Here is a 26,795-nt window from a genome sequence, read left to right on the forward strand (position 1 = left end):
CAATGCTTGATTAGATGGATTTGTCATGCAAAGTTGAGATAATGGTATACCACATTCTTTTATTTTAGTATTAAAAGAAACCCAATTTTATGGCACATAGTCGCCATTCTAATTAGATCTGACAACCACAAAGTGCTTTGACAGTTTTATCTCTACATCGCTTTTCAATGGATTTGAGTTAAAAAAAATTTTAAAAAAAAAAAGAAGAAAAAGAGCATTAAGATCTACATATAATGACAAGTGGCTGGGGATCTTGCTGGCTCTCTCTATCAAAATATGCAACGGATTGAGCTGTCAACGTGTTAAACCCGTTGCTTGTTACGGTGAAGTTCTTTCGCGTGCCCCTGAAGTTTCGAACTCCTAATGGCTTTAGTTAGATTGCCAATGGTGATGGTAAGCCATTGCACACAGACGGTCTAACTATTGCTAAGAGCATTATTTGTTTTGCTAGAATATATGTTGAGATCGATGCGTCTTTTGAGTTTGTGGAAGATTAAACATTAGAGTATTACAACTTTTACAAGTCTCTTAAAAACTAGCATAGCAGTTTACTGGCACTTATCATGTCAATCATTAAAATATAGATGAGTAATACTACACACACTCTCACATCTCCACACCCATTGTCACACTCTTTTAGATGGCTTTTAAAATTATCATTGGCTTTGATATAGATCTTTATTATATTTTAATTCAATGATGATTTTAAAAGCCATATAAGGAAGTGTGAAAATGAGTATGAGGAAGTGAAAGTGTGTGTAACATTACTCAATATAGATTGTCACGTAACCGTCTACATAATACTTATTATATTTATAGTTAATATGAAAGTAATTGCAACACTTATTATGTCGGCCTCTAAAATGTAAACTACCACATGAATTTATAAGAAAATTATACTAAAAAGAAGACTAATAAACCAAAGACTTACCTCCTTCAAACATTTTAATTGGAAATATGTGATAAATTAAGAGGAGTTGTTGAAATGCATTAACAAAACTTACCAAAAAGAGTAACGAAGAAATCTCAAATCATAATCACTGCGCGGCAAATTAGCTAGATCCGGAGTCATATATATATATATATATATATGATGCTGACTGTGCTAAATAATCATTTAAATATAATCTATTTTTATATGATAAAATCTAAATATAAAAGTAATGGTTCTTTCTCCGAATCATGCCAACTACTAAGATTGATAGAGACATCCTTTGACAATTCCTTCCTAAAAGAAAAGTCATCATGCAAAAAAACACGGGTAGCCGCCGCCTCGCCAATGGTCGGTGTTGTTCCTTAATTTTGTTTTGTTTTTAACTTTTCCTAATTTTCTTCGGGCAGTTAAAGCTATCTTTACCATGAGTTTCGTTTTGGCCATCATCAGTGTTTTCTTTACTGCAGTTGATTTTTTGCTGGATTATAGATTAAGTTATTGGACCTTTCGAAGTTTGTGACCCTTTTTACACCTCTAGGCTGCACCATTCGTGGTGCACCTTATCAAACCGTCTTATTGACAACCACTTTTCGTGGTCTTTGTACCAAGAATATGTAGGGCCGTGTCATTTATTTGATGCATTCTGTTTTAATATATGTTTACCATCATTGATAAGGTTAATTCGAGGCTTTTTGTTGGGTTGTTCCAGCCCAAATGTTTTTAGGAAAAATTATATTTTAGCCTCATAAATTACCACCCGTTTTGTAATTAGCCCCACAAACTGTCAACATTTCGACTCCGGCCCCCCAAACTACCAAAACCTTTGAAAAAAGACCACATTTAGCGAAATATTCTCATATTACCCCTGCTACGTGTCATTTTTCAATTAAAAAATAATATTTTTTTTAAAAAAAATAAAAAAGTACACTGAATTTTTTTTTTTATTCTTTTAAAAAAAATAAAGAAAATGGAGTGGCCTACGAGTGCCACCTTTAGGGTGGCTTGCGACCACACCCTTCCCCAAGGCAGCCACCCCCAAACACCTTCCTTTTCTATTTTTTTTTTAATAAAAAAAAATAAAAATTTAGTGTTTTTTGTTTTCAATTTTTTAATTTTTTTTTTAGTTTTTTTTTTAAAAAATATTTTGTAATTGAAAAATGACACGTGAAAAGGATAAGATGGGAATATTACGCCAAATAGAATATTTTTCAAAGGTTTTGATAGTTTGGGGAGCCGAAGTCGGAGTATTGACAGTTTGTAGGGCTAGTTGCAAAACGGATGGTAATTTAGGGCACTAAAATGTAATTTTTCCATGTTTTTATTTGTTGTAATTTCTTATTGATATACTTATAAAAATAAAAATAAAATAAAAAACCCTAAACAAATTATACCACTAATATGGAGAAAATGCTCGCCTAGTAAACTGTTTGTTTTGAATATTTCCAATTGATAATGGTCATTTCAAATCATGAATAAGGTTTTTTTTAGGCACCGAAATTTCCTACACGCTATTATTGAAGATAACAATATTAATTCCTGGACAAAAAAATTTTATAAGTCAGTTTGTTATAAATTTTTTACGGCTTATATATAAAAATGACATGTATTCTTTAAATATATGAAAAACACACATTTTTTTTTATTAATGCTATTAAAAAAGCATGTAAAATGTATATAATATTAAAATAACATGTGTTTTTTACATGTCAAAATATATATGTTATTTTTATGTGTGAGTTGTAAAACATTTTAGAAAATTCCAGTCCTTAATTTTTTTTAAAAAAAAAAAAACTCAATTGCCGTATCGAGAGGCCCTGGAAAATCTACCTGTCAAATGACAATGCACTAACTAATGCCGGTGAAGACCATTAGCTAAATGTAGGTGCCACGTGGGGTGATGTAGGTTCTTTTAACCACCGCCATGGCGTACGTGTCCTTTCCCAAATGGCTGATGCAGATTGCCCAACACAAAAATCCAGAAAGCCCAAAATTTGGCCGTCTCTTGATGGGCCACGTTGTTTAAAACGGCGCACATGGTGATGTTTGTTTGGATACAAAATTTTAGAAACAAAATATAACTATGATTCTATTTTTTTAAAAAAATAAATTATATTTTATTTGACTTTTTTTAAAAAGTTAAATTTCAAAATTTGTAAACAAAATAAAAATTCAATTATGATTTCAAAAATTTAACACCCAACAAAAATTCCCTAATTCTCCTTAAAAATTGTTACAATTGCCTTTACATGTGCTGTTTACTCAACATAAGTGTTGCATGGTCTCTAAGGGATAGCTTAATCGGCTGGTGATCACGTTTCATGAAACGGAAATCTCTAGTTCGAATCTTTCTTCCCTCTTTTGCGTGGATATATAAAAATAAAAAATAAAAAAAAAATAATGATGCATGCTCTTTAACTAGCAATCATGAGGTTCCTAGTTGGGGATCACTGTGACCTGCCCTACTCCCTCTAATTGGGTAGGACATGTGAAGGGGCTTATGGAATCCTCCTTTGTCCGGTTAGGAGTTCTTTGCTCGAACAGAGCCCCATTGCCTGTTGGACAGAAAGCCTCGATCTCTTACAAGGATTCTACAAGTTTTCTCTATTTTTTATGCTTTTTGGATTGAGACTTATAAAGGATCTCATCCTGAGTTTAGAAGTATTCTATAAAGTTTGGGAAAATGTAAGCGAACATGATAGAGATTTTTAGATTTGTACGGTCAAATAGGTCTCATAGGGACTCTCTCGCATTTATCTACCTGTTCGAATTGTAAATTATTAAAATTTGCCTGTCCAAACAGATAAGGCTAATTGAAAATTGAAGTCTAATTGTGTTATATTTACCAATACTATTTATAATGTATCTAAAATGTAGAACTTAATTATTTTTCACCCACGTGTATGTACTTTATATATATATATATATATGTATAAAAGCAATGGCGCCGCTGCAATTATGGTTACTGTCGTGAAGCTTTTGAGAGTTTGAGTTAACTGGTATGCCTGCTTGGATGCCTATCCACGTACGTAAAGGAATTTCAAGCTTGCCATAATTGTCGCCTGTTAATGAAACTGACTTTCTTTCATTATTTCAAGAAGGGATCTTGTTCTTTTTGCAATATTTACTGGTTGTTGATACAGCACTCATCCACGTCAAACATATGATGTTGAAACCTCTAAAAAGGCCAAAGTTCAGAGTGGTAGGTGAAGGGTGACAACGGAACTATGTACCTTCTATGCTTAAGTAAACGAGAGTGAATTTGATAGGGTGTATGAACAAAATGAAAACAAAAAATGTAAAAGAGCTTGTGTATCTGTGAGGTGGACCACTTCACCTTTTATAGAAGTTTCCCGTCTTTTATTGGTAAGTGGGATCAATTAGGCATGTATCGAAGGTTAAAAGAACTCATATGGGATGTGATGCATCCTCACAATTTCACTTCCATTTTTATGTCAACCCCGGCGATGGGTTCAAAATGACAAGATATTTAAAGCTCTTAACTTGCTTTTCTCATAGGGAATACCACCACCGACTCATTTTTCTTCTTGTACAGGTCTTAGATAAACAAGTTAATAAATAGATGGATATCATTAAGAATTTATTGCGGTTTGGGGTGGGGTATGCAAGGGGTACAGTTGAGCAATTCAGAAGTGATTCGCGTGTCATTTTTGTGTTCCTATAAGAATGAGATGACTTTTAAAATTATCATTTGATCAAAATTTAATAGTGGTCAATCACAAACTCAATGGTGATTTCAACACCCACATGGAAGAATACAAGAGTGACAAAAAAAGTTATCTTTAACATTATTCAGGTACAGTAATAATGTATCGCACGTATATTATGCTTGGTGGGGCTTCCTTTGGGCCGAGAGGCCCACGACTGGGCCCGTAGATACTGCACTGTCAATCTTCCTAATACTGTTGAATCCTTTTCATCTTTTGTACTCGTTATACATGTTAACGAAAGGGACATTATTCAGTGTTGGCCAAGTCTATTATATTTGAATTCAGCTGCATTTTATTTGATTTATATGCCTATAACCCGTCACTGATATCATCTTTGTGTTTCGAACAACAAACAGATTCAATCAAACTGTATTTTCTATTGTTACAAAATATCTTTATTAAATCTACAATCTTGATAAGAAAAGCGATGCTGATAATATGGAAATGGCAATGAAATGAATGTACTTGATATATGTGGAGTGAAGAAGAAGAAGAAGAAAAAGGAGAAGAAAGACTCCTACTTTCCAAACTTCACGTCTGGATTTCTCATCGGCTTCAGCCACATGTCGGCCATTACTCGTGAGGAAATGCTCCAAAGCAAATCTTGCCCCTTTGCCACCGCAATCTTTCCTTTCTTCCCTGCCTTTCCCAATCCATATGCAACCAGCCACTGTATTGCAGTCAGCTTCTGCTTCTCGGAATCCCACGCGTTTCTTTCCCCACTCGTCCTTACCTTCAAACCTCCAACGTAGGAGCTTCTTACTTTGAATCTCTTTTCCTCATCGTACTTGTCTACTTCGATGTCAGCAGCTGTTGCTTGAACAAGTCCTATCACAGGTCCTCCAACTGCCTCAAAGCGCCTAATTGGATCCCGCAGCTGGACAACCACTGCTATTGTGATATCTGCTGGATCACCTGCCTTAAAGCTATGGTTTTTTATCCAATCCTCAAGTGGAACAGCAGAGGCCAAGGGGTGATTCTGATCATTTCCACCACCCCCAACAATCTTGATGTTGAGTGGAGAAACTTCGAAGGGGGCTTCTTCCTCAGCAATTTCAGCCTGAATTTTTAAAGCTTCAACTGCCATAGCCTCAATCTTCTGCATTGAGAATGCCAGAACCTCCTCTGCTGTCAATGGCTCTTCAGTCACATTCCAAATTCCTGTTGAAATTCTCTCTTTCCTGCCTGTACTCATTGCGGTTGCCATGAGTTTTACTGCGGCAATTGTACGAGCCGCACTTGAGCTAGCGCCTTCTTTGTTTCTCCCTTGGATTATTGCTGAAGCAATGCCTTCAAAAGCTATTTGTTCTGCAGTTTTACCCATCAGTTCATCCATGGGCATCAAAGACAAGATTATAGAGCTAAGTTCATCAAGCCCCATAGCTGCCATCTTCTGAAACAATTCAACCCCACTTGTGGATTGATGTGATTGTAGAACAAATGGTTTTGATATTTGCATGGCTAGCTTTGGAGTGTCCTTCCTTTCAACTTCAGTATCTAGAGGATTCATGGCAGCTAAGTAGCCCCCATCCCTTGTTTGTACTACGCAGCCTAAGCCCTTGCCAAGATCTGGGAGGTACACTTTGGACTCGGATTCTGTAGAATCCTCGGCTCCTTCAATCTGGAGAGGTGAAATTTCATCAGGTTGATTGAATTTATATTTACTTGTTTCTTCTTCCTCAAGCAACTGAAGAAATTCCCTCGTTACGTTTTCTTCATCTGCATCGAGTCTTTGTGATGCAGAGTCTTCCTCTGTTTTGACAATTTTTTCTTCGCCCATCATAGACTCTAGAGCTTTTATTTGTTGAGCAATTGAATCTAGCTCGGTTAATCTTATGAGATGTACCTGATCATGCAGAACCTCTTTGACAACCTCGCTTGACACTGATCTTTCTTCAACCGACTTTTCGGGATCCTCCTCTTTTTCTTGAACCTCAATGCCCTTATCCACAACTTCGAAGTCAGGAAGATCGAGATCTTCCATTTTTATTTCTGGTTCTTTCAACTTTGCTGCCGCTGGCTCTGGCTCTGTCTCTGGCTCATCGAGATTCAAGTCATCCATTCCATGAAGATCTGCTGTATTTGCTCCTTTCTGTGAAGGACTCCAAGCTTCGTTACGGCTCGACATCCTTGGACTAGGTACACTAAAGGATGTCTTTGACTGCTTGCGACCAAAAGAAGACGAGAATTTAGTAGATTTATCTGACCTTGATTCTTCAGCCTGTCTATAGATTTCAATCCCCCCATCTTTCTCCATAATCTGGAATCCCAGTTTCAAAACTAGTTCTCCTCCTTTTGCCTTCCCTGAAAGATTGAAACTTGTGTCCCATTGCCGAACCCGGGTACCTGTTAGAATATAAATTAAATAAGTAAATTCATGTCCTCTTATCCGCTAAGCTTTTGGAATAAGTTGTGATTTAATACCTTCATAGCTCTTCTCCACCGATTCCTGAATTAGTTGACTCAAATCCACAGAGCTTCTCCCGAAATCAAGCTCCTGAGCATCAACAGCAAACACATATATCGAAAATAGACGGGGCTCAAATTTCAAGTGCTTTGCGCCATTCCCTGAACTGCAATATACATGACACCTAATAAACAAGGTCTCTTCAAAATCAGCAGCTCCCTGAGAGACCCTTGATGGCATTGTATGGACCGCTCCGTCCTTTGTTTCCTTCTTTCTAACACTAACAGAGAGACGAAGGCCATTCATTGAAGCTGGAAGGCCTTGGACAGCGACAACTTCGACAGAAAATAAGCAGCTTAATTTTTGCATACCAATATGCGAGAGAGCTCTTACTGGCTTCCAGTTCCAGATTCCCTTCTTCTCTGCTGACGAAGTTGCTCTTTCGTCCAACCTCTTCCTCTCTGGCTGTCTATCCTTGTGCTCGTTTTCATCGTCAAGCTTTGGCCGGGAACGCCATGGAGACAAGGACATACGTCTTCGTGGTTTGTTGTTGGGTTTGATCTCCCCGATTACTTTAGGTGTGGGAATTATCTCATCAGCGGATGGGATAGAAGGAGCAGAGCTTCTAGGAAGAGCAAGGGAGGCAGGTCTTCGGTTGGTGGAAGTGTGGGATATGTAGAGTGATTGGCTGAGCGCCTCAAGTTCTTCCAAGAGCTGGGTATTGGAATTCTTCCTGCCTGAGTATTCATCTGCCATTGTTGAAGATCAAGGAAAGCAAACAAGAAGAGGATGATGCTATAGAACAATTAGATGGTGATGATGATATTGAAAGTACACATGGGGGAGAGAGTTGGTATGAAGGAGAAGATAAGGAGTTGAGAAGGTTGAAAGGTTTTGAGGTGGAGAAACTGCCATAAAATGATTATGAATGTGTCGATTGTTGGTTCTTTCTGAGCCAGGAAATTTTGATGCACCCAACTGTGTGAAGGATAAGAGGTGAACGTTGGTGGTGCCACTCTCTCACACTATTTGGGAAAGAGACAGGATTAAAATTTAGTACCAAACTAGTCCAAGAGAATTCAATGTTTGTTTCTGGCAGCGAAGCTTCATTTTTTTCCACTTGCGCAGTTGCGCCCATCCAAAGTTTGGACATATCTGATCGGTTTAAGTAATTTCCATTTTTGTCGCATATTAGTAACAATCATTACCTCATGGATAAAAATTATCCATTTGTACCCACGTATAAGATTGACATGTATCATTTGATATGTGAAAAATACATGTTGTTTTAATAGCATTAATAAAAAAAAAAATGTATTTCTCACATGTTTAAAAATAACACATGACACTCTTATACGTAAATTATAAGAAATTTTCTAAAAAATTCGGCATGATTTGCTTAGGTGCCATAACAAACTACTGCACATATTTTTTTTGTTTTTTTTTACAACATCTAATCCAAATCCATTTAGGCCAAGTTGTCGAGTTGCAATTGACTGTTTTTTATATGGACTTGTGTGTCGACTGTCGAGTGCATGACACAGCATGATTAAAAAAATAAGCAACAAAATTTGATAGGCAAGTTTAATTTTAGGAGAATAGTTATTTCTAATAATTGTAACGCAACCAATAATAAAATAATTAATGAAAAATAATAATAATAATAATACGAAAATAATTATTACAAAAAAAAAAAAAAAAAAAAAATCGACTCTTCCGTCCAAATGTGCCCTTTAGATTATCTTCATCCTCCTAGATGTACTGACATTGAAAGCCCAGTTGAACTCGCCAGCCCGTAAATGTTGCGACAATCTTGGTCAACCAAGACTTTGTTAAGTTCCAAGCCCAAAATGCACGTTTTTAAATTCAAGCTAACCCATCACAAGTGGGCTTTCATATTTCTGGTGCGAACAAAAGCAAAAGGCGTAAGCAGTAAGCACCATTTGCTGCTGGTCGTCGAAGCCAATACCACCAAAGTCCCACAAGACAATCGAGATCGAATTCCGAAGAAGAAAGAGCGAGCGATGGCGTTGATGAGGGGAGAGCCACTGGTGAAGAAGCTGGCCCTGCTGGCAAAGTACGTGGTTCTTCCGGGAGCCATGGTCGCTGCTCTCGTCTACTCTCCTCCCGATTACGCCTCTTCTTCCTCCTCCAGGTCCCAGAAGCCCTCCAAATAGATCCCCGTTCTATTCCACTTCTCGGTCCGTCTTTTCCTCTCTGCTTTTAATCTGATTTATCTATTTTTGTGCAAGGATTAGGGTTAGGGTTTTGCTCTTATTTTATTTGAGGCTGTGATTATCTGGTAATGCATGTTCTGGTATAGCCGTATAGGGTTAGGCTTTGACTATGATATGCATGTATTTTAAGTGATTATAAACTGGATTAGAGAATGAGATTTTAGTTGCCGTGTATTTGATAGAATTTTGCGCGGTTGAAGTTGGCCCAAATGCTACACATTTTGCTGCAAAGATTGCGCTTTAGACTGTTTTGTTGCGACCTCATAAGGCTGCTTGCCCACCTAAGGGTTCAAAATGTACAAGCTTTCATGTAATTTTCAAATATATTGAAGGTGATTTGTGATTTGTGATCCTGTTATCTATTTCAGCTTACGGTTTATGCTCATCATATGTCTGTTAAGCTGTTGAGGGAAATGTCCGCCTATTTTGTGTTACCTTGAAGGGGAGGATGGTTGGTGGGTTGGGTAGTAATCTATATTTTGATTAGGTAACCTCTTCCTGTGTGGTTTTACACTCTATATTATCTAAAGTGTTAGATTACCTTCTTCAGTTATTATATACAATTGGTCTAAGCCTTTGATGCATATAGCATATGTTTCCCCTCTCTCTGTCTCTCTCACTCTCACTCTGTGTCCGGTTGATTTGCACTCTCTTCAATATACGGTGATTGATTCATTTCCCGCTTCAGAATGTTTATCACTCTTCATACTTGCACAATGCAGACTAAAGCGTATGGTTTCTATAAAATGATTTGTTACTTTTTCGCATCTCAATAATGCTAAACATGCTGTTGTTTAGTCCTCTATAAACATCCAGGACTCTGGCAGTCTCCTCTGTGACCGAACATGGAGTTTTTAGATGACTATTCGGAGATTTGGATATTCCCATCCAAATAAGATAGACTCATCGGAGTCTTTGAAGTTATGTCTTGTGATCCAAATTTAGGGCTATTAGAAAACTTTCTTTCTATTTCAACGTGCAAAACATTTTTCATTTGTCTTGAGCCTTACCTCGCCCGCATTGTGTAAATTTGTAAATGCAATTTGATTGTGACTAATTGTAAATTTTCTCTTCTTACAGGGGCATCTTGATCACTTAAACATGCTTGTCTGCAAACATGCACTCTCTTTTTGTTAAAATTTGGTATGTAATAAGCATCATGATCGTGTAATTGTTGAATTTCAGTGAGTAGTTATTTGGAGAGAAGTATGTGTGTTGTTTTTGTTTGTGGAACTTTCGGAGCAATTTTCTTCTTTCTTTGGCTTTGCCCACAATTATATCTTATCCAATCAATACAAAGATTGCCCGGTCTTAATAATGTCAATAATACGACTACACGGTTTCAGCTCAGTTTTGATTGCTTATGTTAAATGTGTTGTTGTATCCTAATTTCAATGAAAAGGCTGTACGTGTTTTGGGTTTTGAATCCGACATTGGCTTTTGAAGTGGTGTGATCTTGAGAGAATTTGTAACTGGTGAACATTGGAATAGCTGAAAGCTATTGGTAGGACACAAATTAAATGAGCCCACTTAATTTTCAAGAAATTGTGACTGAATTGTCTGAAATTATGCAAGGGATGGGGGCAATTTAATTATCTAGTTAGCGGGTCCTATATGACCTGTATATCTTTAATCTTGATGGGGTGCCATTTAAAACCAGTTGTTAAGCTTATTTGGGTATGAATTGGACTGTCACTACATTGTTGTAGAGTTACCAGTCAATGAAGCTTGTGAGGCGGGAAGCCAACCAATTGGCTCATTTTTTAGCAAAGCAAGAGCTTTGGAAGTACATTGTGAGATAGTCTGGAAGGAGGAGCGTCCATCCTCAATCCACGATCTTGTTCATGTTGAGCTTATGTAATTCTCAGTAATCTACTTATTGAAATCATGTCAATGTTGCCGTTGTTTCAGTTACATGGATCAGGGTTAGAATAATCGGGTGAGTTAACGTGTGCGAGCTTGGTGATTAACCAACTAATTAAACTTAGGTTTGTTTTGATGTAAATTTTTTTTTTGGAAAATGTGTTCTTATTTACCTGTGTTTGGTATGCCTCAAAATTTTGGTCAAACCTATACAGTGATCCTTACCACTCCTAATCCTTAAGGCGTAAGGAAGAAAAAGTGGTTGATTCTATAAAAAAAAATAAGAGGTGGGCTTTCCAACAATAGACTCAGAACAAATCAAAACAATGCTAAAATATATACAAAAAAATAGGAAATGAGACAAATAAATGACTCGGTCTATTCAAGGGGCCACACAAGGCGGTTTTATAAACTAAAGAGGTACAGAATAAGACAAACCTATCTATACCCTCATTTGTGATCAACAACTACCACTCGAAGGAGGATAAAGTGGTAAAAACACTGTTAAAGTCTGAATTTGAAACTACAAAAAAAAAAAAAGAGTACCAACACAAATTCAAATACAAGAGTTTTCCCTAAAAATAGACAATAACCCAAGTATATATATATATATATATATATAAGCAACAACAAAACCCAAAACACTGCAACAACAAGGATTGGCCGATGGAAGAGGTCCGGCACATGGGTGGCAGAAAAGGACATAGTCGGTGGCGTCGGGAAATTAGTTCGCCGGTGAGAGTGGAGGAGTGGTCCGTGTGATGCTAGGACCAATGGAGGATTGTAGATCTAGCTTTGAAAAAAATCAAATCAAAAAGTTTCGGAATCGGACGCCAACGCGAGAGAGAATCCGGCAAACATGGAGGAGGAAGATATCGGCAAGGTGGAGAAGCCAAGATGGCGTGCTGTCGCAAGCACCCAAAAATAAAAACCTTACTTCTAAAATATATGTAGTAGTGCAAGTAAGGGTCGATCCCACGGAGAATAATTAGCTGGATTTTTATGCTACATGAACAAGGATGGGGGGTTTTGAGTATGAAAATAATTTTAAGAAAAATAACAAAGAAACAATTTAAAATATCAATCAAGTAAGAAAACATTGGTCTAAGTCAACTTCCACCGTCGGAATTTTACAACTGATCATCGATGCAAATATATATCAATTCATACTTGAATATTCACCGTTGGAACTATTTTTCTATCTCTCCTTAGTCGTAGTTAATTAGAAGACAAGTGCTCTAATTAACCCTAACTACTAAACAACCTAAGACAAGCGCTATAGGTTTAATCTAGTAGCAGCCTTAAGAATTAGAGAGATCAATGAAGCAAAACAACACAAGCACAAGCGGTTGCATTTAATTTCGTCGGATGTTCTTCCTAAGATTTAATAATCACTGAGAAGCAGCAAATCATTAAATCTTAGTTGCTTCACAGATTGGAGGGATCAAACAATTACGGATTTGATATCCATCCTAGCAATAGATTGCAACGAATAATAAACTAGTAGTACTCCTAGCAATTAAACGAGACAATCATGGAATTAGGCAAAGAAGAACATCCGATACTCAAAGCATAAATCGAACAATAAAAACAAATTAGATCTCACAGTTTTATTGATTCCGAGGCTTCCGTTTCCTTCGACTAATTATGAAAGTTTAGCCACGCAGGGCCATGACTCAAAGAAGTTAGAGAAGAGGGGGAAGATGGAAGATAGAAGATGTAAGGTAGAAGGTGTGTGTTGTGTGTAATGGTTCCCCCCTTTTATACATGTTTCATCCCATGTATTAGAAACCTAGGAAATCTCCTAAAGAAAGATATTGTAAATACTATCCTAAAATAACAATACACAAATCTACTAATTAAAGAAAATATTAAACATAAAATAAAGGCTAGGATAACTAGGAAGGTGATGATTTCAATGGGGACTTTTGTTGCCATATGCTTTATCGATTCTTTCCTTATTTAAGTCCCCACAAATCAGCCAAGTATGGAGAGAAAATCAATTTGCCTTGTCATGGAAAGAGATGCTCCTTTCATGTTGTCTTCTTCTGCGTGGTCCCCACAAATCTCTTCTTTATTTCCTTTTGCTTTAACTTTTTATTTATTGCTTGGCTTGGCTGAAATTGATTGGATGATTATGAAAAGGTTTAAAGTAAAGAAATTTTCATATTCGAAAACTTCATAAAATGAATCGCATCAAATCCACATCGGAACGTCAACTTCAAGCCCGATTCCTACCTTGATTCATCCGGTATCTCTCAAAACGCAAAACATAAAAGTTGTAGATCTTTTTCTTGGCGTTTCACAACATCTTGAATCATCTCAATCGGAGCTTTTATGAGAGAGTTATGCCCAGATTACGAACTGATATTAAATCTGTCCAAAATCGTCCAATTAGCTTTGTTTTGCATTTAATGCCTCAATTTGCATCCTAAATCAAAATATTAGAATAATGAGTACATTTAGATATTAAATAAGTATAAGAGATTAAATATTAAGGGAAAAAATACGACATTTTACATTCTCATCATAAGACCTTGAGGTTTCTTAGCAAGGTGGAATAAGTCGTATGAGACAACAGATAAAACCGCACTAGAGGTGAAAAAGGCTAGAGAAACTTCCAGGCTAAAAGCAACAAAAAGGCCCCCACCCCCAAAAAAAAAAAAAAATAATAATAATAATAATAATAAAATTAATTGGATAGGTTTCAAGAAAACCTCATTGAAGCTGAATAAAATGTCCATTTTATTTTTTATTTTTTAAGCTTCTCTTTCTCGATCCACAGAGCTATAGCGCTATAGTGCCATGATGAGCTCCAATACCTTTATCTGTTATCAATCATGACGCATGACAAGGCTTGATGACAGGTCAACGTTTGTCAATTCATGTATGCCTCTTATATGGTTGCTTATCAGTCTCTAAGGTTCTCTCATGTAATGGAGAGTGGAAATGTGTCTCCTAACAGCCAATTCTCCTGCGACAAAAGAATTCGGATTTCCTGTTATTACCTGCTCAAATAAGCCTCACGGGTGGGCCTCTTACTTGGACAAGGCTGTCTTGCTCGTGGAGAGCTCTTCTCCCATACCTCTGCCTTAAGAGAATGGGGGCAGAGGTAAGATGAAGGATCCCTTATTGTAAGGGATCCTTGTCCGACAAAAAGCAATGTAATGGACCAATTATTCTAGATAATATAGACATAGATCTTATACAATTGGGATTCCGCCTATTATCTCTGCCCTTTTCTCTTTGGGCAGAGTATGTGAGAGGGGACTTCCCTGCTTGGAATTTACCTACCAAGTGTCATAGTTGTCCAAGCAGATGGGTGCGCCCATTGAAGACCTTTCACAGCCACCAGCTCGATTACATAGGGCAGGGGGAATCATTATTGGGGATCCCCGTCCATGTATGTCATGCAATACTACAAAGCTGGCATCATTCGTGCACTTGTTGCGCAGAAGAAATATACATTAATATATGGGTTAATTAAGCATTTACAGCTTGAGACGCTTAACTCACTGTGGCAGGCATTGTAAACATCATGTCTCCCTAATTAAACAGAGCCTATTATGGTAGCGCAGAGGGCCTAGCAGCCAACCTATACCACTTCGCATGCTGATGGGATGATGGAAAGGGGACCCAATTCCATTGATCTACACTTAAGTAATAAAGGTGACGTCAAATAATATGAACACCTCCAATCTCATCCATGGCCTGGTGGCCATCACATCAAAGATAGAGATGATCCCAAAGAAAAGCGAGATATTTGTACAATAATAATAATAATAATAAAAAAAAAACAACTCCCAAATCTTAAGCTGCAGAAAAGAGTCCAATAATACATAGATGCGTGCATGGATGGGCTATGGATCTACACTTATAGTAACAGTACGTACACATTAGATTCTATAGATATACGATATGTATATTTAAAACTAAAAATATAAAAAGTTAAACTAGGTGAATTCAACATCAGAAGGCCAAGATTCTCGAGAAATACTGCAGAGTATCTAACATCAGCTAAAAGCCGGCCCTGTTGAAAGCAATTGAAGTGGACATGTCATTGGCAGCAGCATCTGCAAGAGGAGCAGAAGCAAACGCTGAGAGCCCCAACAAGCCACAATCAATCTCAAAAAGCAAGGGGTTTTGATATTGAGTTGGGTTTGGGTGAATCCTATCCATCCATTGCAAGTTGGCATCGGCTGGTGCTTGGAAAAGGGAAAAGTTCGCCTCTGTCTTGCACTGTTTCTGAATAGTGAGCTGTTCCTTAGGAGTGCAATCTTGATGTGAGAGCAGGGACTTGAAGAGCATCGATGGTGATGGTGATGGTGATGGCGATGGCGATGGGTTGTTGGTGTTTGTGTTTTTGTTTGTTTCGATGGGGGTGCTTGTGATTGTCGTGGGAATGGGCGAAAAGGAGGGTTGCAGCCCATTTTTTGGGAATAGGTGGGATTGGGAGACAGCTGGGTTCAATAGGCTTTTGATGTCATTTTCCTGGTTACTCATCAGAAAAGGATTTTGGACACCCTGCATTGGGCTCTGAAATTGACATGATTCTAATAATGTTGTTTGGGTTTCTAGCAATGGAGGCAAGGAGACGCTGTTGGGCGATGAAGCAGCTTCCAGGCGCCCATAACTTTGTCTTTGGAGAAGCAGATGTTTCTTCTCCCCAGTTTTGTGAAAAATCCTGCAAATCACCCATTCCTCCTGCAAAACAATCAGTTCACAAAACTATAAGCAGCTTGCATAGAGAAGCAAAACACGGCCCTCCCTCATTTCACTTCCTGAGAATGCATGGCCGACTTTTTTTTCTCTAAAATTGTCCCTATTTCTATAGAGGATTCACAGAAAATGCAGCAGTATTGAATAAAGGTGAAGCATGTTTAAGGTATAAATATATAGCATAAGATTTCGCTTTCTGTTTACAAAAACATAAAAAAAGAGCTTGTTAAATCAATCCAAGTCACATCAAAATCTACCCAAAGGGTTAATTTTTACTAGTGAAAATGGTGTAGTGGGCGCATATATGCACACCGGCAAGAGATTCAACACACAAAAGAAGTCAACCCAGAAAGTGACAAAAGAGAGAGTTGGAGTGGATGTCATGTAATTGCAGGGTAATATATAGCTTATTTGTCACGGCGCACGTGTGGGGAAAGTTTTTGGGTAGGGGTCCGGTTACCTTACACGCGTGGCGATTGGAGAAGTCACCGTCAAGGCGGTACTCGTGCATGACCCACTTGGTCTTCTCGCCACGTGGGGCTCTGCCCTTGTAGAAAACAAGGGTCTTCTTCATCCCAAGTAGGGCTCCGCTTGACGCACTGTAGACTTCCCTGTCTTTGCCAGTGGCTTTCCAGTACCCGGCTCCGGTTGCCCTGTTTGTTCTCAACCCGGTTGGGTATTTCCTGTCCCTCAAGCTGAAGAAGTACCACTCTCTCTCCCCCATCCTTGCCATATCTGAAATGGAACAACACAGACAAGTTTAATTTCCTCTCCCCTTTTTTCTTTCTCAATGCACATTTATTAACCATTTCGATATGTCAGAAGGTGGACGGCTTTAGCAGGTGGTGATAGATTTTCTGACCAAAAATGTCTGGTGGGGTAAGGCTTAAAGGCGTATCAGTGATTCATACTCAATCTTGAAGAAATCGACAAGGACAATTTTAACTAAAATTGTATATGTTCATGGGAACTAATGAACTGCTAACTACAGAGAGGATATTATTGTAGCTCGATCAGAAAAATATTTACGAACTGCTAACTACAGAGAGGATATTATTGTAGCTCGATCAGAAAAAAAATAAATGTATAGACATATTCTTGGAAGTGTTGTTTGATAGTTAAGAAACCCTTTTAGCACAACGCAGCTTTAAACCATAAGATCCTCTAGCTAAGCTATGAAGCTCTAGCAATATATTAGAAAGAAACATTTATTTCTATAATTTCCCAAACAGCAGAGGCTGCATATAGGTTTGACCGTAGAGCATGACACAGCTCAAGCTCATTTACTTCGTCTTGACTATTACATCTCACCCAGAAAGAGAAGAAAAACTCATTTCAATAACAAAGAATAGAAAATATTTTCTCTGATGGGTTATCCATAAGCACATCAAGCAACAAGTATACATGAGATGGATGGACATATATATATATATATATATACCTGGAAGCTCCCAAGGCTCACATCTGTTAAGGTCAACCTCGGCAATCTCCACGCCACAAAAGCTCCCATTGAACACTTTGGAAGCGAGATAAAAGGTGATGAGTTCCTCGTCAGTTGGGTGGAAACGAAACCCGGGCGGCAAACCTTGCTCGTATATGTCTTGCCCAGCGAGCTCACGCAGAACCTCCTCCATTGTCAACATGTCTTCCCCAGAGAGTTGAGAAAAAGAGTGATTATGACTGAATGAGTAATCAAGCAGGGAGGAGATGCTCTAATACGTACTATAAAGAGGAGAAGCACTGAAACCGTAAGAGAAGGAGGAGCTCTAATAACGGAGGGAGATTTTTGGGTTCACAAAAGGCTATATGGTGGGGAGCCTAGAGAGGCGCACCTGAAAGCGTCTACGGCTCTACCCAAACGGGGAAATTTTTTGTTTTTTTGAGAAGAAGCAAGGAAAATAATGTTATAAAAATGAGAGGATGTTGGTTTGTGTACATGTGTGTGGGTGTAGTAAATGCAAAGCTGGTTGCAGAGATTTATGCGTGCGTATGTTAGCATATATATGTTTAGAGAGATACAGGGTCAGGCATCCTCAGGCTTTCTTTCACAGAGATAACACGAGGGTCGCCCTCTGCACAGTGAGATCATCACCACCTAATCCTTTTCTCTTCTAAAATCTGTTAATGAACTTATTATATATTTAATAATAAAACCATCATTTTTAAGTGAAATCCTCGGGGTGCTCGAGCATGTTTTTGGATTAATGTTTCAAGTGCAGGGCTTATTTATTCCGACGTGTAAAATCTATAACACTACCCAATTTTTTTGAAATTCCAATAAAATAGGCATTTTTTTTTTATAAGCTTCATGTTTGGTTCTATTATTCCTTATTTTTTGAAATTCCAATAAAATAGGCATTTTTCAAAAGCTTAATGTTTGGTTATATTATTCCTTATTCTTCTACGTATGGGTTATATGGAAATTATTCATCTTTTCCTAAAATGGGACTAGGGCGTTACACTATTGTTAAAGTTATGAAAAGTGTCATATAAAGTGAATAGTTTATAAAGATACTCATAGGTGTTAAATCACACATTGCCTAATTATTAGGTGAAATTGAGTTTTATAAGAGAATCTATAAAAGTTTCAAATTAACTAATCATTTGAGAGTGATAGCGCAGATGTTACTAACGTTTTTTTTTGGGTCATTATAAATGATATCAAATGTTTAAAGATGGAAGTTTGTAACACCCTGGTCCCATATTAGAAATAAATAAATAGCTCAAATAGAATGAGTGATTTATAAAGATACTCATAGGTGCTAAGTTTCATATTGCTGAATTACTGCGTAAAATTGAGTTTTATAAGAGATTCTAAGAAAACTACAAATTGACTAATCCTTTTGGAATGATAACACAAATGTAACTAGCGTTTTTTTTTTTTGGGTCATTATACATAGTCGTTTATATTTTTTGAAAATTCTATTTCTCCTACATAATCCCGCCCTTCATTAATTAGAGAAACAAAGATCATCGAATCCCTTACTTTATTTATTTATTTTTTTTTAATCCTTATTTTCTCTCTTGCTTACAGTTAGACAAACTCGATTTAAACTAAAGACAATTTTTTTTTTTAAAAAAAAAAAATTATAATTAAAGACTATAACTCATTTAATTAAATAAATTAAATTAAAAAATTAATCTATCTCTCCTCTCTTTTGGTGGCGACTGATGAATAGTGTGTATGTCTCGAATTCTGGGCATGTCATCAAAACGCGTCGGCGGTGCACGTGTAGTATGATCAGGTAATAAAAGGTGTCCGACTCTCTGCTTAACTAAAATCGTCCAGAGCTTAGAGACTCAGCCAAGTAAAAGATAACAACAGCTACGATCTACTGCTGCGCCTATATAAATATTACATAAGCCTACTTTCCTAGCCCTGAAATTTTTTTTTTATTTTTTTATTTTTTGGTTTTTAATCCCTTCCTTCTATGGGCTAGGGACCCTAGCTAGTTCTTGTGATATAGGGTACGTCTCCTTTACACCTTTAGACCATTGATTGGCCTCGAGATTTGCACCTTAACAATTGGTAATTCTCTAGGACTATCCAAATGCACGATTTCTCTTTCTTTAATTTTCCTTCTCTTTCTGTGCAGGGTATTGCATGAAATTAATTAATCCGGACCATTACCTTTCTGTCGACTTTGGTTTCGTATAAAGAATTACCATTTATATAATTTATTCCCGTTCAAGACATGGGTATAAACCATTGTCAACTAATATTTGTCATGTTTTGACTTTTTAAATTATTAATTTATTGCAATTTAGTCTTTTCTGTCTATCTTTATTGTTATATTAGATGAGAAATTAAATTTGACCAAAACATTTCAAAAATACCAATATTTTGATCATTAAAAAACTAAAATTATCTTTATATTTTTTTACTAATTAATAAATAAATAGGGTAATTTTAGTTTTTCAATTGTCAAAATCAAGATATTTTTAAAATATTTTAGTTAAATTTAATTTTTCATTCAACATAACAATCGTGACAGACAAAAAGGCTAAATAATAGTAAATTGACAGTTTGAAAAAAAAAGTGTATAGGATGAAACAAAATTGGAGGGCTCCGGCAATGCAAGTGGTATTGGAGGAAAGAAAGAGGCATGAGGGAGCAGGTGAGTAAGATTAGGTGGTAATAAATAAAAGAGGGTCAGGGACGGACCTGGCACCACCGACCTGCTCTCAGCCCCGCCCCTCACAAACCGCCCTACCATACATAGAGGGACACGTCACGTAGATGAGTCCCTTTATCGAGAGAGCTATTCTTTCTGAGGATTCAGCAAAAATACGAAATGGAATTCAATCATTCATGGAGGAGCGCTCTCCTTTCTGGATTTCTGAGAATCCAAGGGAGCTGCCCCTAATTACGAAGCCCACCACTTTCTGCCTCCGTACGTGCCCAATTATTACTCCGAATTTGCCTCAGGGCCCTACTCTCAGCCTACATCATCTATGATTCTAATTATCTAACAAAGATTGTGACGGACCTCAAAATTTGGTGCATTCACTTACCAAAATTGCTAGAAATTTAAACGGTTCGATATTGTAGAAGGTTACGGGATGTATCTATTCAAACTCTGCTTTAAGCATGTTGGAATTGCTCGAAATAAGTGTCCTGCAACTAGGGTTGTTAGATTGGGTTCGGGTGAACCCGTTTGACTTGTCAATTCGATTATGTCAATTTAAACTTGATACGATTATTAATTGGCTTGACACCCGCAACCCGAATACGGCACGGTCAAGTTAACGGGTCATGTTAACCCGACTCGTGTCGGCAAACGAGTCAACCCGTTTAGTATAAATCATAATCCTGTAATTTTGTGTCATGTTCGTATCAGATACGACAATTATGTAAAAAATTATCAACTTTACTTGCAACTCTTCGTTTTATAAGATTGTTTAAATAATTAGCAATTTAAACATCAACATGTAAAAGATGAATCAAATATGAAATTGAGATTTCGCTTAAATTATTATACAAATTACTAGTAATTTAGACCATAATTATGACAGAGTCTATATAAAATTTATGTGTCTAAATATATAGTTAAATAGATCAAAATGTACTTAAACATTTATATATCTCCATCCATAAAGATAAAAGATGTCATGGGCACGGCCGGTTTTATTGGATAATCAAGAAATGCTAGACATTTAAATATTTTTTTTCAAAATTTAATTTTAACATAATGTGTCACAATCTCATAAATTTTATCATTTTAGGAAAAAAAAAATGTTAAGATATGTATAATTTCTCTGAATAATCAGGCCTCCGTGTCTTCTTCGATGTTACCGAAATAAATATGATGAAGCTTTTATATGCACACGTGAGAGTGGTGGTGTTCTTTTCGGTGAGAGAGACAAGACAACTCGTACCCAACACTGCTGCAGGCTGCTTGGGATCTATTACGAGACCCCGTAATAGGTTGGTACCACGCCTACGGCTGCTTTCTTTTGTCGTTTTTCTTATTTATCATTTTTTTTTCAGTTTTTTTTTTTTTAAAAAAAAAAAAAATTATTAACTGTTCGAATTTACTGAAATTGGAATCACAGGGCCTATCTTATCATGGGCGTGCTTTCAATTCGGGGAATCCTACAGTAAAATTCATACAGCTTTCAATTCGGGAGTACAAAGGCAATAGGATTCATTCCTTAAATAATCAATCATTTAATATTTGATGTATTTTGTCAACAAAGCTCGTCAAACAATAATATTACATTGAAGCATTCATTAGCCATTTATTTAAATAGTATACTAATTTACTAAATAGTATTATATTCTATATAAACTAGTTTGTGTTTATAAAAAGTATTCATTCCAATTTTTATTTTTTTCTCCAGACCAAATCTGAAGATTCTTGGCCCCATAAGTTTTTGGTTCCGGCTCAAGCAAAGCAATAATTTAAAAACTGAGGGGAATAGTGGCCCCTGATTCCTCTTGTATATATGCTCGTTTGCATTAATATGATGGTAGGGGAAGTCACAATAAATGGCTGGCTAGCTAGGTGTAGAAGAAGACCATTCAAAGATCATAGGTTAATTGAATTATTTAGTACAGTAGGATTGTTCATAGACCAAAGAATGCTGCTAAATAAAATTGAAGTCACCTAACTTTTGGTCCACGTACGGCTATCTCCTGTAATAGTCTGTCTACCCATAGTTCGTACATGCTCATCTGAGTCATCTCCAAACAAAAATGATAACTAATGAGAGCCGACCGGGAAAATAACGTATCACGGGGAATTATTATAGCTAGCAAGGCTTTTTTCTTTCTTTTTTTTTTTAAAAAAAAATTTATGAATATTATAGCAAAGGCTTTTTGGTCAACAGACCAACATCTCTAAACGATTTGCAGGAGATTGAAACTCTGAATCCAGTATAATCGAAATACAAAATCCTTTCAAATGTAAAAACAATTAATTATAACTTTTATCTCACTTCAAAATACATTATTAAACAAAAAAAAAACTAAAATAATGCTATGCGCAGACCTAAGCAATGTGAGATGCAAAATTAACAAAAGAACTATATTTTTTGTAGGATAATTTGAAGAATTCTTGACTTCCTTATTTTAAGTTAGTTCGAAAAATTATAAATCTCTCAATAAATAACCATAAACGATTGATAAATTAGCTTCTTGGTTATTTTGTATCTTTAAATAGACACTTACAATTCATAGTTAACATTTTTTTTTTTTAATTTCTCCAACATTCAATCCTAATTCTAATGGAAACAAAAGACTTACAAAAATAAGTAACTTCTAATGTCATAACATATTATCTCCAAGTTATTCAAGAATAATCCTAAAATTCCTCCTTGTTTTTGTGTATAGCTTCAAGCTTCTTGTTGCAGAAAAATAAAGTTTGGATAATGCTATGAATCTTATTTTTATCTCTAAAAGTTTATGTGACTACTAAGTCAAAATTCAATAGTGATCCATCCTAAATTTCATGGGGATTTGAAAAGTCTCATAAACTTTGAGAGGATAAAAAGATGGTCCTTAACATTACTCTTAAAGTTCACAAAATAGATATTTGTCATTACTTGGTCAGCTTACACAAATTTTGACAAAAGGTACAGTATTTCAAATTTTTTAGCGTGTTACTGGCTGCAGCTGCACACAATCACAAAGCTGTGCCATCAGCACAACATTGTGGTATATATATAGTACGAAGCTTGAGTTCAAATGATAGGGGTTGATGTGGCACATTAACGGATTTTTTTAACTTTTCTAGCGGTAATGACTAATTTTTTTTTCCTTACCCAATGAACATAATTAATACATTATTTATTCATTTAATCTTAACTATTTTACTGTCCATATATTATTGTGTTATATATATGCTATAATGTACATCATGCTAAGACATGGCAACGTGATCGATCATACTCCGTCAATACTTGTATCCATGTTAAAAGTAAAATGGAGAGTAAATGCGTTTGCCCTTGTGATGTTTTTGAGATGGCAGATTCATTGAAAATTCTTTTGTGTATGCAGTACTATAGCATTAGCACCATATAATTCCTCAATCCTCGATCATCTACCGATTGTTAAGGCATTTGATCGATCATGTATACTTGGATTCAAAGCCAGCTAAAGAACCAATTAATTAAGCTTAAAGACTCGGTATTTATTGATCAGTTGAAGATCCCATCAACTTTACTTGGAAGCAACATATAGGAAACATAATCCCATATAAAAAACGACCCCCAGCTTCCCCTTAATCTCCATCCCTTCATTAATTGTTCTTCTCCTTACTAAACCCCAATTACGAAAATGGTTCTTTCCTCATATTCTAAGATCCTCCTCGCCTGCTCCGTATGCCTATTTGCCTGTTCGGCATTTGCTCGCGATTTCTCCATCGTGGGGTATTCGCCGGACGATTTGACGTCCATGGGTAAGCTGATTGAGCTGTTTGAATCGTGGATGTCAAAACACAACAAAAGCTACGAGAGTATGGAGGAAAAGTTGCATAGATTTGAGATTTTTAAGGATAATCTGAAACACATCGATGAGACAAACAAAAAGGTTAGTAACTACTGGCTTGGATTAAATGAGTTTGCAGATTTGAGCCACGAAGAGTTCAAACAGATGTATCTGGGACTGAAGGCTGATCATGATCAGCTGCCTAAGAAGAGTCAGTCTCCCAAAGAATTTACTTACGAAGATGTCGTGGATTTGCCAAAGTCTGTGGATTGGAGGAAGAAAGGGGCTGTCACTCCCGTCAAGAACCAAGGCTCGTGTGGCAAGTATCTTCTAAACTAGTTCTTCTTCCCTCCCTCTCACACATCAACTACTTTAGTGTTTAATGTTCTATCACTTCTATGCGCAGTATTGTTTATATTATGCATTTAGTATATAGTTAATTTTAATTCAAAATCATTGATACAAATTAAAAATATATTTTTTTTAATCTTTTTATATGTCAACATATATCACAGCTTTTTACAAATTAAAAAAAGAAATAAAAAGAAAAGAAAAGGATTAAACCTAATTTTGGTGCACGTGCTTTAGATCATTATCAAATAACTATCCCGGTTCAAAATTGCACTTAAGCCTTAAAATCACAATATGCCTAGTTAGATATCCCTAGCAATTTAGAGCCCGAAATTGCTAATAATGCGTTTAACAAATGTGAGAGGACTCACATGCTCGAGCAGGTTTCGAACAAATGGTCCTATAGAGGCTCTCTCAAATTTGATACTACCTATTCTAAACAAGTAAACCCGTCATCCCAGATATTCCAGACAATAGGCCTTGTAGTATCTTCTTTGTGAGGTGCTACATAAATTACTTGCAATTGAAATAGCAAGGAATCTTAATCGTATATCCTTGGATTGCTTTTTAAAGATAAAAAAACTGACCGTAGGCTTGGTGGCCCATTTGGTGAGTCGGAATCTTAATTTTCTTGTCGTATATCATTATTAATGCGGTAGACTTGACAAATATTTGGTGAAAATGCAGGTAGCTGCTGGGCCTTCTCGACCGTAGCCGCAGTAGAGGGCATAAACAAACTGGTTACAGGAAATTTGACTTCTCTGTCCGAGCAAGAGCTGATTGATTGCGACAAAACCTACAACAATGGCTGTAATGGGGGTCTCATGGATTATGCGTTTGCTTACATTGTCGCTAATGGTGGAATTCACAAGGAAGAGGACTACCCTTATCTCATGGAAGAAGGCACTTGTGAGATGAAAAAGGTGTGTACAAAACCCTAAATCTTGGACCTATGACTGTTTGCGCAGAGGCCCATTTTCAAAACTTGTATATTGGGCCTGTGATACAAAAAGACTGTCCGTTTATTTCAGTCAAAGTGGGTAAGAAAAATAAAAGCAATCAAATACGGATATGAATCGCCTGCAATTTGCTTAAGCAGCCCTTACAGAGAAGGCACGTGAGAGGCCGAGCTGCCACGGGCAGCCTAAAATTTGAGGCTCACCTGTCCGAGACAAGTGAGTTCCTTACTTGCCCTCTTTGTGGAGCTGTTCGAATGATTTGCAAATTACAGGCAATCCTAATCCATCTGAAACCTCGGATCGGTAAAATTGGTTGTTTGTCACCAAAAATCTATAGCAAAAAAGGGTTTACTCAGCACATTAAGTTTGTTAAGATTAGATTTGTGTGATATCTTATTATTGATTTAATTCATATTTTGATGCACATGTAAATATATATGTGCTTAATTATTATATAAATTGCACATCAATTAGTGTACTAAATTAGATGATTTTATAATTTCATTTCGTTCCTATTTTTTCGAACATGCATGGCAAGTATTCTAACATGACCTCCAATTAATTTTATCTTTTTTATTATTATTATTATTTATTTGTTTTACCAAAATCGAAATTTATTTTAAAATTCTACAAATCTATCTCTCCAGGATGTATCGGAAGTAGTGACCATCAGTGGCTACCATGACGTTCCCGTGAACAACGAAGAAAGCCTGTTGAAGGCACTTGCAAACCAACCCCTGAGTGTGGCTATTGACGCTTCTGGCAGAGGCTTCCAATTCTACAGTGGCGTAAGCTTTCTGCCAACTATAACAAAAAATTCTGAAATGGGAAAAAATTATATATCAAACCCCTTTTTGGGGGAGGAAAATTTAAATTTTAAGGGGTTAAAATTATAAAAACTACATAGTTTAAGAAAGTTTTTTAAATTTTAAACATGGTTCCGCCCCTTCCAGCTATATATTAATACTTACGTACAATGATTAGATATATGCAGGGGGTGAAACTGCCCTGAGCTTCTGTCCCCTCAAAATTATTAAAAACTCTCTTAAATTTTATGTTTTAATGAGTTCGAGACCCAAAATTAATTTTTTATCCTAAAAATCTTCATTTTTTAGTTTCGTCTCCATCATCTTAAATTCTTATTCCACCCATGCTTGTACATATTAAGCTCTAATATAAGAGATTTTGGACTTGTAGGGGATCTTCGATGGCCGTTGTGGAACAGAGCTAGATCACGGTGTGACTGCGGTTGGATATGGGTCATCAAAGGGTGTGGATTACATCATTGTGAAGAACTCTTGGGGACCAAAATGGGGAGAGAAAGGTTATATAAGGATGAAGAGAAACACTGGGAAGCCTGAAGGGCTATGTGGAATCAACAAAATGGCTTCTTATCCTACTAAAAAGATATAGAAGATCGAAGGGATAACCAAGGACTTAATTGGTTCTATATATATATATATATATATATATATATATATATATAATATTGTAGAATAATAAAACGCCTTTATTAATTCTATGTTTAACCGTACTCTATGTAAACTAATCTTCTTTCTCAATCACTGTATAACTGTTACGTACGTGATACAAAAATTCGACGTGATAAATCATATAATTTAAATTTTATTACCAATTCCCACAAGGATCTTGATAATCTCTTGTTG

At 36.5% G+C, this 26,795-nt stretch overlaps 3 protein-coding genes and 1 long non-coding RNA gene across 4 annotated transcripts; 2 read left to right on the forward strand and 2 right to left on the reverse strand.

The window, feature by feature from the left end:
- Nucleotides 1-5,019: 5,019 nt before the first annotated feature.
- LOC133871789 (protein PLASTID MOVEMENT IMPAIRED 1) lies at nt 5,020-8,022 on the reverse strand. Its single transcript, XM_062309205.1, has 2 exons — nt 7,087-8,022; nt 5,020-7,008 (listed from the first exon to the last, which is right to left on the reverse strand). Exons 1-2 carry the CDS (start codon nt 7,823-7,825, stop codon nt 5,180-5,182), a joined length of 2,568 nt encoding a protein of 855 aa, XP_062165189.1. The 5' UTR covers nt 7,826-8,022; the 3' UTR covers nt 5,020-5,179.
- Nucleotides 8,023-8,937: 915 nt separating this feature from the next.
- On the forward strand, nt 8,938-10,539 carry LOC133871050 (uncharacterized). Its single transcript, XR_009900816.1, has 2 exons — nt 8,938-9,270; nt 10,387-10,539. It is a non-coding gene; the product is annotated as an uncharacterized LOC133871050 (long non-coding RNA).
- Nucleotides 10,540-15,005: 4,466 nt separating this feature from the next.
- Nucleotides 15,006-17,835, reverse strand: LOC133871809 (protein CUP-SHAPED COTYLEDON 3). Its single transcript, XM_062309234.1, has 3 exons — nt 17,330-17,835; nt 16,349-16,623; nt 15,006-15,873 (listed from the first exon to the last, which is right to left on the reverse strand). The coding sequence occupies exons 1-3, from the start codon at nt 17,529-17,531 to the stop codon at nt 15,187-15,189; spliced, it is 1,164 nt and encodes a 387-aa protein (XP_062165218.1). The 5' UTR covers nt 17,532-17,835; the 3' UTR covers nt 15,006-15,186.
- A 5,791-nt stretch (nt 17,836-23,626) lies between these two features.
- On the forward strand, nt 23,627-26,764 carry LOC133871173 (cysteine protease XCP2-like). The gene is made up of 4 exons (XM_062308557.1): nt 23,627-24,141; nt 24,861-25,092; nt 25,776-25,916; nt 26,326-26,764. The coding sequence occupies exons 1-4, from the start codon at nt 23,669-23,671 to the stop codon at nt 26,539-26,541; spliced, it is 1,062 nt and encodes a 353-aa protein (XP_062164541.1). The 5' UTR covers nt 23,627-23,668; the 3' UTR covers nt 26,542-26,764.
- Nucleotides 26,765-26,795: the final 31 nt, after the last annotated feature.

Source organism: Alnus glutinosa, chromosome 6 (genome assembly GCF_958979055.1).
Source record: "Alnus glutinosa chromosome 6, dhAlnGlut1.1, whole genome shotgun sequence".
NCBI classification, from domain to species: Eukaryota; Viridiplantae; Streptophyta; class Magnoliopsida; order Fagales; family Betulaceae; genus Alnus; species Alnus glutinosa.